The 16,708-nt window shown below is 41.9% G+C and overlaps 1 protein-coding gene across 2 annotated transcripts in view; it reads left to right on the top strand.

Moving 5' to 3' along the window:
* AP1S3 (adaptor related protein complex 1 subunit sigma 3) overlaps nt 1-14,606 on the top strand; it is a 44,230-nt gene extending 29,624 nt beyond the window's left edge. For both annotated transcript variants that reach the window (XM_029617141.1, XM_029617142.1), the window contains exons 4-5: nt 151-288; nt 13,896-14,606. In XM_029617141.1, coding sequence (XP_029473001.1) covers nt 151-288; nt 13,896-13,931 — 174 coding nt within the window. In that variant the 3' untranslated portion in view covers nt 13,932-14,606. The remainder of the gene's footprint in view (nt 1-150; nt 289-13,895) is intronic.
* Nucleotides 14,607-16,708: the final 2,102 nt, after the last annotated feature.

The following is a 16,708-nucleotide window of genomic DNA, read 5'->3' as shown; positions in this document are numbered from 1 at the left end:
ATGAATGAGAACTAGTTCATTTTTTTTCTTCTAGAATTTCAGATACAAGTTTCTGTTCTGTTTATTATAGTATTAGATTTTGTACGTGGATGTAAAATGCTATTTTAATAGTTACAAATTAATATATATATTTCTTTTTTGCTCTACCAGGTGTGTGAGCTGGATATTATTTTTAATTTTGAAAAGGCTTATTTTCTACTGGATGAGTTTCTAATGGGAGGAGAAATTCAAGAAACATCTAAATTATCTGTAGTAAAGTCCATAGAAGAGTGTGATATGTTACAAGAGGTAAGTAGTACAGGAACAGAGGACAGAGAACAACTTCTGGTATATTGCATCTTCTCTGACTTGGGGCCCTATCTACTAAGCATTTTTCCCATAAACACAAAATAGGAAAATCCCTCCAAACTGTGAAGGAAGAATAAACCAAGTAAACAAAGTGAAAATTGTAGTATTGTGGTCAAGAGGTTGTGATGCATAACATCTTCTCTTTTTTTTTTTTTTTTTCTTTTTCTTTCTGAGCAATTAAAGGCATAATAACCTACAAAGATGCCAATTTCTCTAGGGCCGACATGACTACTACAACTCTGCACTACACTTATTTTGTGTAATTTAAGGCAGCTCCCGCATTGAAATGGCTGTACCTGATAGAAGTTTTAGAGCATGTTTTGAATCCACAGTTTAGAATATATTAGGGATGGGCATTCAGGAGAAACAAAATAGGAAATGAGATGAAGTTTAAAGAAAGAAGACTGCATCAATGGAACTTTGAGGCTTGGGCCTAACCTAGGCTTGAGGCCCAGGCATCAGAACCTGGCTTTCAGGCCAGGCCTTGTAGTTGGGAAGGGTCTGGGCTGAGGCCCCATCATTGGGACCTGTCCTCTGGGCCAGGCTATGGTGGGCCTAGGCCAGGGTCCAGCCCAAGGCCTTGGCATTGAGCCCCAGACTCCAGGCTGGGCTGTGGCATTGGGCTTGGTTCTGGGCTTTGGGGCCCAGCCTGGCCCTCAGGTTCCTGACAGTGACTAATCAGGGGGCTCAGGTCTCAGCAGAATTCCCCGGCATCAGCACAAGCCTAGTCCGTGTCCCCAGTGCCATGCTCAGGCCTAGGCCGCAGCTCCTGACTTGGGCCTCTGTTTTTTTCCCTAGGCAAGACCCTAGCCTCAGGATAAGGCCCAGTGTATTCATTTTAACAAATGCAACAAATAAGGTGTTTTTTTGTTTTGTTTTTCATTTGGGGGGGCCCCCTGAATGACACTATTTGCTTTTTTGTCATGTTCTTTATACTCTCTCTTTTAAATCTAATGCCTATCCCTAGTGCAAATATCTTGCTTTAAGCATGCCACCAGGCTTTGCAAGAAGATTTAATCATCACTAGCACAAAAAAAAAAATCCTGTAAGGTTTATGCAGGAAAATAAAGTGCTTCAAAAGTCACAAACACTTATGAACTGCTTAAAAAAACTCAAGATAATATCCAAAGCAAGTATATCACACAAAGCTGCCCTCAGGCTCATTCCAAATGACTTCTCAATTGGCCTACAAAGACTGTGTTTATTAAATAACCCCTATAAGAGGCCTCTGTTTTGCCAAGTGGGTAATGCCCATTAACGAAAAATGCTGAATTTATTGTGATGACTCATTTACAGATATTAATTCTGCATTTTGCAATGAGTGAGAAAAGGACTTATCTTTGCTTCAGTTAAATGCATAAACATGGCTTGAACTGCATACATCAAATTCAGATTTTTCCTAATATCAATCTGTAAGCTTTTATTTGATGGCATTCAGCTGCATGTTAAATTAGTTGGTCTTATGTCATGCCATGCAGAGTTTTAGCCTGGTTTAGAGATGACAGTAGTGAAGGAACCCCCTCATAGGTGAGGAGCAGTGCCCCAAGCAGCACGAAAAGTGAAGATCTCAATTGAGAATCAGTCTTGGTGGCCAGATAGGGTGACCATGTTTTTGGCACTGCCTTAAGGCAAGCAATCTTTTTTTATTAGAGGTGTTTGGCTGTATTAGGTTATATGCCCATGGGCTAGCCACCTTGTCAATGTGGCGCTTTATGGCATGCTGCAGTTATGTGGCCATCTTTACGCAGTCTGAGTCCATAAATATTGATGGTCTTTTTAGAGATGTGCATTCTCTGCACTGCATGAATAGTTTTCTCAATTAGTTTCTCTAAGGTTCATTAAGGCACTCATCTGGAGGCTCCAGCAGCACAATTGATTAGCGGGTGGTACTGACTATGGGTTTTGCCAAGGTTGTGAATTCATACCTCACCTGGAGTATGCCTTTCTTATAAGTCTCTGGTGTCCAGAGGAACAGAGTAGAAAAAGGCTTTCTATGCTGCAGATAGATTCTTTAGTAGTGACATCTAGTTCTACAGTTTCTGACATTTGTTTTACCTGATGCAATACTGCAGGATGCTATGGGAAATGAACATGCCTCATTGAAGTTTATACTCTGAGCTTTCGGAGAGATCTGTACCCCTATCCCATTTGTGGTCCCTTTACAATGTGCCCTCTCTGGCTTGCCTATCCTTATTGTAATGCTCTTATTTCATTTTTTTTTTTTTTTTACTCTTTATTGAATGTTTACTTACAAACATAACACCAGTTTGTAAAAGAAATATGTGGAAAATCACAATTAACATACATATCATGAAAATGTTTAAGATAGTAAATAATTCTACTACTAAGCAGAAATTCATTAAGAAAATAGGGGAGGAGAAACAAAAAATTAAAGGGAGATCGAAGGCAAAGCTATATACTCAAGCTTAAAGGCTTAACATAGACTTCCAGCGTAACAATTTTTTTTTTTTTTTATGGAGGCACTGGGGAAGAGGTGAGTGGTTTCCGAGACTCAACAAATAGTTTTAGCTGTTCAGGAGAAAAAAAAAATAAAACACTCGTCGTCTTTGTTAATGATACAATAATGCTCTTATTTCTTAATGCATACATAAACCTAACAGACTAATGCCCTCTGCTCCGCCATGTGAGGTTGTCATATTGGGCTACAGGTTTGGCAGATAGTCTGACATGCAAGGGTGGCATCTCCATCCGCATTCAGCTCTCCTTTTCAGTTTAATGTTTCTGTCAGAGGGTATATGTAGTTGTGGTCTGATACTTTAATGCCTTGTAGCCTGAGATTTGCTGGAGCTGTTCTATTTATGTATTTTTCCCTCTGTGGAAGTAGCGTCTAGCCCTCAGAAATGAATTCAATATCTGGAGGCTTGAGTGGCAGACCTAGAGGAGCAAAGGGAAACTGAGGTATATAGAGGGAGACATTCAAGGAAACAGTATCTCTTTTAAAGATACTAAGCGAACAGGGGAGTTGGGGCTTCGCAGTAGAGAGGTTGTAATAAATGCTAAAATGGACCAGGTGTCAGAGCAGACAGAACAGAGAGATTCCAAATTACCCCTGTTAACCGAGAGCCAGATTGTTAATACAAACAAAAAAACATACTTTGAAATGTCTATATATAAATTTCAGAAGTCTAAATAATAAGATGGGAGAGTTAGAGTGTATAGCACTGGATGAAGAGGTTGATATAGTTGGCATCTTGGAGACCTGGTGGAAGGATAACTAATGGGATACTGTGATGCCAGGGTACACACTACATCAAAATGATAGGAGTGCTCAAATTGGTGGAGGAGTGGCACTATATATTAAAGGGAATTGAGTCAAAGGGGATAAAATGTCTGCAGGAAACAATGTTGAATCTTTATGGATAGAAATTCCATGTGAAAAGGGGAATAAAATGGCAATGGGGGTATATTACCATCCACCTGGCCAGAATGAACAAAAAGACAATGCTAAAAAATTAGGGAAGCTAACACAATTGGCAGTATAGTAATAATAAATGATTTCAATTACCCCAATATTGACTGAGCGAAAGTCACATCAGGACATCCTAGAGAGGTAAAGTTCCTAGATGAAATAAATGAATGATCTATGGAGCAACTAATGCAAGAACCAACAAGAGGGGGAATTATTTTAGATCTAATCCTTAGTGGAACACAATTTGGTGCAAGAGGTAACAGTGTTATAAACACTTGGCAATAGTGTTTACAACATGATCAAATTTGGCTTAATAAGTAGAGGGAGGACATTAAAGAAATCTACTGCAATAGTCGTCTTTCTGAAAGTTAAATGCTATGATAAACTGAGGAAAATGGTTAGGAAAAATCTTAAAGGAGCAACTGCAAAAAGTTGAGTTTACATCAGGCATGGACATTTGTTTAAAAATACCACCTTAAACTCAGACCAAATGTATTTCACGCATTAGAAAAAGTGGAAGGAAGTCTAAATGATTACCAGCATGGTTAAAAGGTGAGGTGAGAGAGGCTATAATAGCTAAAAACATCTTTCAAGAAATGGGAAAGGGATATGAATGAAGGAAACAGCATAATCGCTGGCAAGTTAGAAGCAAAGCATCGGTAGGGAAGACGGAGAATTTGAAAAAGATTGCTGTGGAAGCAAAAATTCACAATAAAAACTTTCAGGTATTTCAAAGTAAAAAGCCTGTGAGGGACTCAGTTGGCCGTTTAGATGATCAAAGGGTAAAAGGGGCACTTAGGGATGACAAAGCCATAGCAGAAAGACTAAATTAATTCTTTGCTTCGGTCTTCACTAAGGAAGATGTAAGAGACCCATGCCAGAAATGATATTCAAAGATGATGATTCAGCAGAACTGAAATAAACCTGTGTGCCTGGAAAATGTAATAAGGTAAATCACCTCAATCAGATGGTGTACATTCCAGAGTGCTAAAAACTCAAATTAAATTGAGGACCTGCAATTAGTAATTTGTAAACTCTTATTATGGTACCTGAAGACTAGAGGGCTGCCAATGCGATGCCAACTTTTAAAAAGGGATCCAGTTGTAATCCAGGAAACTGCAGACCAGTGAGTCTGAAGTCCTGTCCCAGGAAAAAATGGGAGAAATTTGCTGAATATATAGATAGGCTAAGTTTTAATTGGACAAAGTTAACATGGATTTAGCCAAGTTTAATTCTTGCCTCACCAATCTACTACATTTTTTGAGGATATAAATAAACATGGATAAAGTTGAGCCAGTTGATATAGTGTATCTGGATTTCCAGAAAACATTTGACAAAGTCCCTCATGAGAGACTACTTAAGAAATTAAAAAGTCATGGATTGAGAACTGGTTAAAGATGAGAAAACTGAGATTAGGGATAAATGGTAAATTTTCCCAATGGAGAAAGGTGAATAGTGGCACACCCCAGGGATTCATTCTGGGGCCTCTGATTTTTAATATAAATAAGATGAGAATGGGAACAATGAGTGAGGTGATCAAATTTGTTAATGAGTTATTCAAAGTTGTTAAATCACAAGACGATTGTGAAAAATTGCAAGAGGACCTCGTAAAAATGGGAGACTGGGCATGCTAATGGCAAATTAAATTTACTGTAGACAAATACAAAGTGATACACTTAGGGAAGAGTAACCCAAATTATAGCTACATTAGGCATCCCCATTCAGGAAAAGGATCTAGGTAACCTTGAAAATACATTGAAATCTTCTGCTCAGTGTGCAGCAGCAACCGTGAAAGCAAATAGAGTGCTAGGAATTATTAGGAAAGGAATGGAGGATAAAACAGAGAATATCATAATGCCTCTATATCGCTCCATGGTGCAACCTCATCTTGAGTGTAGTGTGTTGTTCTGGTCACCACATCTCAAAAGGTATAGTAAAATTAGAAAAGGTAAAGAGAAGGGCAACCAAAATAATAAAGGGTGGTGTCAGCAACACTGAGGAAGGAAGGAATCCGCATGCACACATATCTGGTCAATTGGCTGATCAGGGCAAAATCCCCAGAGGAAAGCCACCAGGCACCAGGCACCCAACAGAGTCAAATCTCTACTGGAGAGCCTCTGGTTGGGTGGTCAACACAAACAAGAGCTGCCTGCAGCCCTCCCAATCCCTAGAATACTTGGGAGTCCGGTTCAACACCAAACAAGACAAGGTCATCCTGACACCGACAAGGAGGAAAAAAAAAAATGATGACCTAGTTACGAACCCTGTTGCGCGAACTTCACCCCACAGCATGGGATTACCTACAAGTCCTTGGCATCCACACTGGAAGTAGTGCCATGGGCATGAGCTCGAGAACCCTACCACACTCACTACTATCACGATGGAATCCACTGTCCCAGCACTACACTGTATGTCTTCAGCTCCTGGACAGAGTTCGGGCCCAACTACGATGGTGGCTACAAGAAGCCCATCTGAGCCAGGGAACGAAACTATCCTCACCAACCTGGATCCTACTCACCACAGATGCCAGCCTATGAGGATGGGGAGCACACTGCCAGGAGCTAACCGCCCAAGGTCAATGGAACGAAGAAGAGTCTGGATGGAACATCAATCACCTAGAAGCCCGGGCAGTCAGACTAGCCTGCCTAAGGTTCGTTCACAGACTCCGAGATAAAGCGGTCAGAGTAATGTCGGACAACGCCACAACAGTGGCCTACATCAACTGTCAGGGAGGAACCAGAAGCCAATAGGTGTCTTTGGAAATAGATCTCCTAATGTCATGGGTGGAAGTGAAGCTGCAAGAGATCTCTGCCGTCCACATCGCCGGGAAAGACAACATCGCTGCGGACTTCCTCAGCAGAGAAAGTCTAGATCCAGGAGAATGGAGGCTGTTGACCACCTCATTCCAATTGATAGTAAACCGTTGGGGAACACAAACGATGGACCTCCTGGCAAACCAGTCCAACACCCAAGTACCCAGTTTCTTCAGCCGCAGACGGGAACCCCAGTCCCAAGGAATCGACACCCTGGTACAGACCTGGCCACAGGAGACTCTGTTATATGCCTTCCTACCGTGGCCCCTATTGGGCGCAATCATCCACAAGGTAGAACACCACAGGGGACCAGTACTTCTAGTGGCCCCAGACTGGCCAAGAAGATCATGGTATGCAGACATGCGAAGACTGCTAACAGGGAGCCCCCTTCTGCTACCTCCACACAGAGACCTGCTCCAACAGGGACCGATCCTCCACGAGGATCCAACTCTATTCTCTCTTACGGTCTGGCCATTGAGAGGACTCGCCTGAAGAAGAGCGGATATGTGGGGGCAGTAATTGCCACCCTACTCAGAGCATGCAATTCTCCACATCCTAACATACATAAGGATTTGAAGAGTATTCGAAGCCTGGTGCAAGGACCGAGACATCATATCACGCTCTGTCAAAATTCCTGCAATTTTGGAATTCCTGACGAACAGCCTACAGAAGGGATTGTCTCTCAACTCCATAAAGGTACAGATGGCTGCATTGTCATGCTACGGAACCAAGAGCGAGAGCGGCAACATAGTCTCTCACCCGGATGTCTCCCGCTTTCTGAAAGGAGTCAAGCAGATCTGACCACCCCTGAAGTGGCCGGTGCCTCTTTGGAACCTCAACCTGGTCCTACCTAGCAGGAACCTCCTTCAGACCTCTCCACGGCCTGTCTCTCCGACTATTAACACTGAAGACAGCCTTATTGCTGGCAGTCTGTTCGGCCCGTTGTATTTCCGAGCTACAAGCACTGTCCTGACGAGAGCCATTCCTCAGACTCACCCCGGGAACCATCCAGTTACACACAGTGCCATTGTTCCTCCCCAAAGTGGTGTCTCGCTTCCATCTCAACCAAACCATCTCACTACCATCGCTGGATGAGCATAAGAATTTGGACGAGGCTCAAAGTCTATGCCATCTCAATGTCGGCAGGCTCCTAGTCCGATACCTGGCAAGGTCGGAATCCCTACGAAAAAGACATACCATCTATTCGTCCTTCACAGCAGGAAGAAGCGGCCTTGTGAGCAACCATAGCCCGCTGGATCAAAGAAGTCATCAAGGTAGCCTACGTAGAAGCAGGCAAGCCACCGCCTTTACAAGTCAAGGCCCATTCTACTAGAGCCCAGGCAGTGTCCTGGGCGGAAGCCAAGATGCTGTCACTGAGATCTGCAGGGCGGCGACATGGTCCTCCATCCACACCTTCTCCAGGTTTTACCGCTTGGATGTTCAGGCTCAGGAGGATACAGCATTTGCATGGGCAGTACTAAGTGGGTCACGGGCAGCCTCCCACCCGGTTCGGGAGTAGCTTTTATACATCCCATTGGTCCTGAGTCCATCTGCTACACACTAGGAAATGGAGAAATTACTTACCTGAATTTCATTTTCCTTAGTGTAGACAGATGGACTCAGCATCCCACCCACGGCTGCTGTTACTCATGGAATTCTCTGGGGACATCCCCGGGAGCGAGTGATTCACGGGTAAGCCATGCTTTCCTTCATCTAGGACACCCATCCTACCGGGTGTTGACGTTTCTCGGTTGAGGGCACTCGTGGTCTCCAGCTATTACCAATTCAACCAGTTCAAATTAATCAAGTTATTCAAATTATTCAGCCATGCATATATCCACAATGCTTTTTGAGGAGAATACTGAAGAGCTGCACTTCCTGCAGGGGTATATGTACTAGGGCTGACGTCAGATTGAAATCTGATCCGTCTCCAACTGCTATCACGAGTACACTATACTCATTGGTCCTGAGTCCATTTGTCTACACTAAGGAAAATGAAATGATCAGGTAAGTAATTTCTCCATTTTGAAAATTGGTATAACTTGTATGTATATTTGATGCATACGCTTATCGGTGATGGTTCAAAATTGCCTTCTAATATGTGCAGTCCACAGATTCCAAGCATCAGGTATGTGTGCTTATTGTGGTATTGGGCCACTATTCTACTACGACCATGAAGAAAGTTCCAAGAAGAGTTTAAAAAAAAACAAAACAAACAATTCCTGAGGAGTAAATTTTCAAAGGAGTTGCATGCGTAAAAGTAGCATACATCCATGCAAGTACCTTGTACTTGTGTACATTCCATTTTGTAAACATAAAAAATGTGTGTATCTGTGGTTTTGCGCACACATTTACATGTGCAAAAATTGGGCACTGTAGGGGGGTATTCCAGGGCAAGGAGAGGAGGAATGTGTGTAAGTTATTATTTTATAAGAGATTTATGCAAATATATTAGGTAACTTATTTGATAGTTGCTATCTTGTCTGCTATTGGTTGGGTAGGAGGTTTAGATGAACTGGGGGGAGTTCAGGATGAACAACTAGAAATGTCTCCATGATCTGGAGAAGGACTGGGTGAACTGGTGGGGATTACTGGCAATCTGGTAACTTCAATTTCATGCACACGTTTTAAAATATACAGACTTCCATGTATAAATCAAGGGCTTATGTGAACAAGTTATATTTTTCATGCGGAAAATATGCATGCATATGTCTATAAAATAGCCCATACCATTCCTTCCTATCACTGTGTTGCGGATATTTGTGTATAACCATTGCATACGGGGGTCTATTGGTGGGGGGGGGAGGTAGACATATGCAGATTATAAAATATTATGCTGCAGTAGATCTCTGAGCAGCCCTAGATGGAGTTGTGTTAAAGATATATTCTCAAAGGTTGCTTTTAGAAAAATAAAAACTGTTTTATGACAGTTGCTCACATGAACTTAGCTGCAAGTGTCGCCAGCAACTGTGATAAAACATTTTGTATGTTTTTCTAAACAGGTGTAGTCCTCGGCTGCACAAAATGCGTCAAATTAATTTTCTGCAGGAGACACAATAAACATTGCATATTTACTTAGATTTGTTTGAACTTAGTTATTTTATCTTTGCTGGGCATATGTACACTTGACTGAACAGCTACCCCAGGAAATGTGTTTTCACTGCAGTTTCAATATAATCACCATGAAAGATGGATGCAGTAACGTGGTGGTGCAGGTCGTTGAAAGAGAAATTCATAGAACCTTTTCTGGTTTTTTTGTTTGTTTTTTTTTGGTAGGATGACAAAACTATTTCTAGTTAGACTGAATATCTCTTGTAAGTCTACTGAACACAGCCATCAACCATGCATTTAATAAAGAGACTTGATCTTGCACCTGAGGAGCATTAAATGCTGAAGACCTATCACATTTATGACTTGGGCAACAGCTGCATATTAATTATTAAGCATGCCTAATGCTGAAATCTTTATCTGAGAAGCATGAACAAAGCTGTTACTCACTCTCAAGTGATTCAGGGTCTTGTCTGGTCGCTCTGAAACACAGAAAATGCAGGCTGGTGCTTCTGCACCTGTTCTGACCACTTATTTCCATTTGCTTCTTGCTGATCATTTTTATGGTTTCTGATCCTAGGGGTTTATATTTCAGGCAATTAGTACGTGCCAGTTGCACCTAAAAATAGGTATTTATCAGGCTTTTCATGCCACAAGTTACAATTTTTTTTGGCACTTTTACAGATGGATTCGATTTAAGGTGTATATGAATTTCTTATAATTTTTATATGCTCTATTCCCTGGTGTATGTATGCAGTTAAGGTGTGGCAGGGGGCATATAGGTGGAGCGGAATGGGATAAGCATGTGAAAGACCACAGCAGTATGTGTGTTGGGGCTGGGAGTTAGTAGGGTTTGGGAGTGGCAGGCTGTTTATGGCTTGGGACCATATGTGGCATTAGGTGTTTGTCTCTTTAGGACCGGTGCTCCCCTCTCTAATGCACTTCCCCATCCCATTCCCTTTTCACTCTCCTCTCCCTATTGCACTTTTCTCCCCTGTTTACTCTCACCTCCCTTCCCTGCCACAACCTCTGGGTGGCAGGGTTTGGGCTTCCTGCTGCCCACCCCTAAAGAGGATAATAAGGGGGCAAGCAAAGGCTTCTTGCCTTGCAGGATGGTTGGCTGCCTCTTGCCTTGAATGCCTTGTAAGGCAAACCCCAACAAAGTGTGGAGCAGGGATTTTGAGGGCCCCCCCCCCCTTCCATAGTGCCTGATGATTTGGAACAGGAGTGTGCTGACCTTTTGGCTTTTTGGTGTGACTGACCAACAGTGAGCTAGAAGCCAAAGGGGCAAGATTAGGGCATCTATGCCACCATCACAGCCCATGGTCATGCACAAGCAGTCTGGGACGAGCTGTGTTACTATCATCCAGCTTTTTGTGGAGCAGGTCCCAGGTATCCTTGCCATGAAGCCCTGGGGCTGTAGTGGAAGGAGAGAGGGATGGGTTGGGACCCAAGTGAGAAGTCCTGATATGGGAGGGACAGTTGATCAGTGTTCTGGGTCACCCATCCACACACACAGCTGATATGTAACTTGTGACACAGTCCAGCCATTAGACAACCACACTGGTACAGGTAAAAGTCAGACCAGGAACTACTGTCCCTAGTGAACCTAACACCCACCTCCCTCCAGATGCATGGGATAGGGTCGGGAACAGATCCCCATACCTTCCAGGTTCTAGATAATCTTCTAAGTGATATCATAGAGGCTCAGGTATCAAAGCAGCTATGCCTACCAGTGCTATTCCTTAAAAGAATACTATGACTATTGGTGCAGCGGATGATTCCTCAGTTATAGCTCCTCATTCTTTCTCTCTAGGTCGCATGGAATGCTGCTATTCCCCCATTGGAACACCCTCCTCCTAGGTACCCTTACCATAACTACTCCCCCTTGTGACCTTAGCCAAGTCACTTTACCCTCCATTGCCTCAGGTACAAACTTAAATTGTAAGCCCTCTGGGGATAGGGAAATTACCTACAGTACCTGAATGTAATCCATTTTGAAGTGCTGGAAAAAGTGCGAAAAGCAGAATATAAATGTAAATAAATAAAAATAGAAGATGTTTGCCGTATAGCCCTTTGCGCCATCATCAGGAACCCTATCACTGTCATAGGTCTCCCTCCACAGCTCTGCCCCATTCCACCAGTTTGTCTGCTCCACCTCATTCTGATGTCCTTCTCATAGGGACCCAGTGGTGATGCCCCTATCTAGAATCCATAGCCAGTGGTAACTCTGTTTCATTGTTACTGGCACCAGTAGCTATCCTGTTTTACTTTTTTCTAATGGATGGTGAATCCATTCCTCTTGACACGCCACCCTCTTCTCTGACAGGTCTCAAATCCAAAGCAAAAGTGTAAATGCAGGAGCCACAGATAGTCTTCCTATTCTGTTTCCAGCACTTCCTCATGGACTTTATTCTCCACTTTCAGCACTTTAGTCATTGCTTGTTGCTGGTCAACTGTTCAGCATGGCTATGTTGGGGCTCTTGTGGTTGGCAGGAGTGGAGCACAAACTTTGGGAGAAAGTGCCCAGATCCCTTTGGCACCATATTAGTTATTGACATTACGTCAATATTTTCAAGCTGCTGGAGAGACGTAGGAAGAGGGATGAGATCCACCGTGAAAGGGAAAGAGATAGACAAGCAACCCCCTACAACGGGAGATCATACATTTGGATGCATTCATTTGCTTGTATGGCCTCTGTGATTATCTATACTGATGCTGCCCTAGTTCAAGTTCTGTTGAGCTACCTTGACTCCATTTTGGGTGCTTACAGAGAGTACAGCAGGTTTGTGGGGTTGAATTATGATGAGGTCTTTCAAGAGAGGAGAGCATGCAAGAACATATCATGTGGCATACTTATGATGTTGGTCTGTGGCTTACCAAGATAATGGCCCAAGTCTATGGTGCCAAACCAAATTCTCATTCCTTTTGAGTCACACTGGCAGAGGAGGGGGTAATAAGAGAAGCTCTGGTCCAAGTGCTATGTGCTGGTGATTTAATAGGGGAGCTTGCTCTGTGACCAATTGCTAATATAAGAACATCTACAATTGATGTACTGCTTCCTATCCAGCCAACAAATGTGCTTGAAAAGAATTGCAAAACAATTCCAAGTGAAGTTTGCTTGAGTTTCCCTTACTCCATTCCCTGTCAAATGGCAGTGCATGATGCAGTGGCTATCATGATATCCTCATGGGATGGCAGTGGATGCAGTACTAAGCAGTTTTCATGATGGTTTTATCATTCCCTATGCAGGCCCTTGGTGTACTTTCCATGTGTCAGAGGGCCTGGCCACATGCATAACCCCAGTTTTAACGTGTGTAGGCCATTGAAAATCTGGGTGCATGTGACTAGGCTGCAGCCTGGTTTGGGAGAGTTCACCATGTATCTATCCCTGCAGATAGACACCCCAACCCAAGGAGTTTGCACATGTTGGGACAGTATCACTTGTTAAGACTCATGGGTAAAGTGAGACCTTGGGTGATAGCGGAGATACAGTTTTGATGGCAGTTGACTAGGCACCCAATCATGTTTCCGCATTAAGGTATCTAATAAACTGATGCATTATTATATCCAAGTTAGTATTTTGTTATCATTGTATTATGTGTTTTATTTAGGGGCATTTTAAAGATTACATTCTGGTGCTTAGGTAGTTCCCTACCTATAGTACCTGAGGCCATACATCTAATTTGTTCCTGAGGTAATGGAGGGTGAAGTGACTTACCCAGGGTCATAAGGAGTGGCCTACTGCTGTAACCACTAGGCCACTCCTCTGATGTTAGACACTAGCATGGAACTGTCAGCCCTTTCATTCCAGATTGAAATGAAATGAAAGGTAGCTCTTTGTGTAAACACAGAGGAGCCCAGCAAACATTTTTTACTGTCTGAGCAAGTTGTTGAAGAGAAATTTTTTATTTAAAAAAACAAAAAACAATCTAATGAAGATGGAAGCTGAAATAATTCTAATTCATGTTTAACTGTTATTCTAAAAGAAATGTAAAATATAGTGTAGCTAGATATGGTTAGTATCTAGAACTAAGTTCATCCCTCATACAGTAACTAGTTTATAAACAATATCTTTGAGAGATTGCAAACTTCTGCTGATAAATCTGTCAAATATATGTCCAAGAAGGATCAAAAGGGTACAAAATGACTGTTCTCTGCACAGTGCAACCAACACTGTTAAAAGAAAGTAGTTACATGGTGTTATGCTTTGAAAATATCATAGATAACCTTTTACTTTTATTTTTTTGTTGTAGACAATGGAAGAATACATGAACAAGCCGACCTTTTAATGTAAAGTTGCCTAGAAACACCAGAAACGATGCATATTGTAGTCCTCTTATTTCAGTGGCTGCCCTTCCTCATGTGCCACAGGCTGCAAAGAATACCACAGAACTACAAAAGGGATTTGTTGTACATATTTATATATATATATCTACACACAATACAATGTATATATAATTCCTTGCTGTTATGCTGTAACTGTATGTCTTTTATGTACCCTAAATTGTGTTGGCATCTGAAAAAGATTTTAACTATCCTTTATTCTAATATATTATGTAGTGACAGCTGCCTACCAGTTAGTTTTTCTATGTGATTTGACTCAGCGCTAGGGAAATCTTAGTTAAATCTTTCAGCATAGAAAATAAATGCCTGGATGGGTCTGCCCAGGGGCTGAGTGGCAGGACTCTGCACTGCCTTGTGGAAGGATCTGAGTTTGATTTGTGCCTTCCATTCTCCAGCTGGCGCAGGAGCTGGGGCTGCTGTGGGGGATGACTTCATTGTGTAAGGGTGATACCTAGTGGCTACAGCTAAAGCTCATGACTTCAAAGTATACCCCTACCAGCGAGGGTTTTCATGGGTGATGAGTCAGATGGACTGAACCAAATCACAGTGAACCTAGAAGAAGTGGTAGGCCTGATTGACAACCTGAAGAGTAGTAAGTCACCTGGACGGGATGGTATACACCCCAGAGTTCTGAAGGAACTAAAAAATGAAATTTCAGACCTATTAGTAAAAATTTGTAACCTATCATTAAAATCATCCATTGTACCTGAAGACGGGAGGGTGGCTAATGTAACCCCAATATTTAAAAAGGGCTCTGGGGTGATCTGGGAAACTACAGACCAGTGAGCCTGACTTCAGTGCCAGGACCAATAGTGGAAAGTGCTCTAAATATCAAAATCACAGAACATATAGAAAGACATGGTTTAATGGAACAAAGTCAACATGGCTTTACCCAAGGCAAGTCTTGCCTCACAAATCTGCTTCATTCTTTTGAAGGGGTTAATAAACATGTGGCTAAAGGTGAACTGGCAGATGAGGTATATTTGGATTTTCAGAAGGTGTTTGACAAAGTTCCTCATGAGAGGCTTTTAGGAAAAGTATAAAGTCGTGGGACAGGTGGCGATGTCCTTTCATAGATTTCAAATGGGTTAAAAGACAGGAAGCAGAGAGTAGGATTAAATGGACAATTTTCTCAGTGGAAGGGAGTGGGCAGTGAGTGGAGTGCCTCAGGGATCTGTATTGGGACCCATACTTTTCAATATATTTATAAATGATCTGGAAAGAAATACGATGAGTGTGGTAATCAAATTTGCAGATGATACAAAATTGTTCAGAGTAGTTAAATCACAAGCAGATTGTAATAAATTGCAGGAAGACCTTCTGAGACTGGAAAATTGGGCATCCAAATGGCAGATAAAATTTAATGTGGATAAGTGCAAGGAGATGCATATAGGGAAAAAAAAACCCATGCTATAGTTACACAATGTTGGGTTCCTTATTAGGAGCTACCACCCAAGAAAGAGATCTGGGCGTCATAGTGGATAACACATTGAAATCATCGGTTCAATGTGCTGCGGCAGTCAAGAAAGCAAACAGAATGTTGGGAATTATTAGAAAGGGAATAGTGAATGAAAGGAAACATCATAATGCCTCTGTATTGCTCCATGCTGAGACCACACCTTGAATATTGTGTACATTTCTAGTTGCCACATCTCAAAAAAGATATAGTTGCAATGGAGAAGGTACAGAGAAGGACGACCAAAATGATAAAGGAACAGCTCCCCTATGATGAAAGACTAAAAAGGTTAGGACTTTTCAGCTTGGAGAAGAGACAGCTGAGAAGAGATATGATAGAGGTGTTTAAAATCATGAGAGGTCTAGAATGGGTAAATATGAAACAGTTATTTACTCTTTCGGATAATAGACTAGGGGGCACTTCATGAAGTTAGCATGTGGTACATTTAAAACTAATCGAAGAAAGTTCTTTTTCACTCAACGCACAATTAAACTCTGGAATTTGTTGCCAGAGGATGTGGTTAGTGCAGTTAGTGTAGCTGTGTTTAAAAAAGGATTGGATAAGTTCTTGGAGAAGTCTATTACCTGTTATTAATTAAGTTGACTTAGAAAATAGTAACTGCTATTACTAGCAACAGTAACATGGAATAGACTTAGTTTTTGGGTACTTCTTATGGCCTGGATTGGCCACTGTTGGAAACAGGATGCTGGGCTTGATGGACCCTTGGTCTGTCCCAGTATGGCATGTTCTTACGAAGGTGCCCCAATACGTGTTCCCACTTGAGAAAGTTGCTACACTGACTGAACTAAAGTAAGTTAGGAGGCAGTATAAAACAGGGGGATAAATCCTATGAACGAAGACTTATGATGCCTGTTCCAAGTAAGCTTGCACCAGAAAGAATTAGGAGGAAACTGCTGGGTCCAAAAAAAAAGATAATGGGAAGAAATTTTAAAATTTAATTTTGATCCACAGTAGCCTAAACTAATGTTAGTAGAGCAAAATGTATTTTTATATGAAGTTTAGTCCATTTCTCATCTTGCAGTATCCAAGGACAGAGAAAAATAGGAATAGCAAAACATACCTTATATTATAGAAGCTTCATTTTGTTTGGCATTATTTTCTATTTATAACTTTTTTGTTCCAAAGTTGTCTTGTACTCTTTTTCTATATTTGTATAAAATAAGCTTATATTGCACTCTTGAGTGTGGATTCTATTTTCACAAGGGCCTGAATTGGAGAGGAGCCTTTGGTTATGAAGAGTAGGAT

This window comes from Rhinatrema bivittatum, chromosome 9 (genome assembly GCF_901001135.1).
Source record: "Rhinatrema bivittatum chromosome 9, aRhiBiv1.1, whole genome shotgun sequence".
NCBI lineage: Eukaryota > Metazoa > Chordata > Amphibia > Gymnophiona > Rhinatrematidae > Rhinatrema > Rhinatrema bivittatum.
The sequence above is the reverse complement of the archived record's forward strand: the minus strand, read 5'-3'. Positions and strand labels throughout refer to the sequence as shown.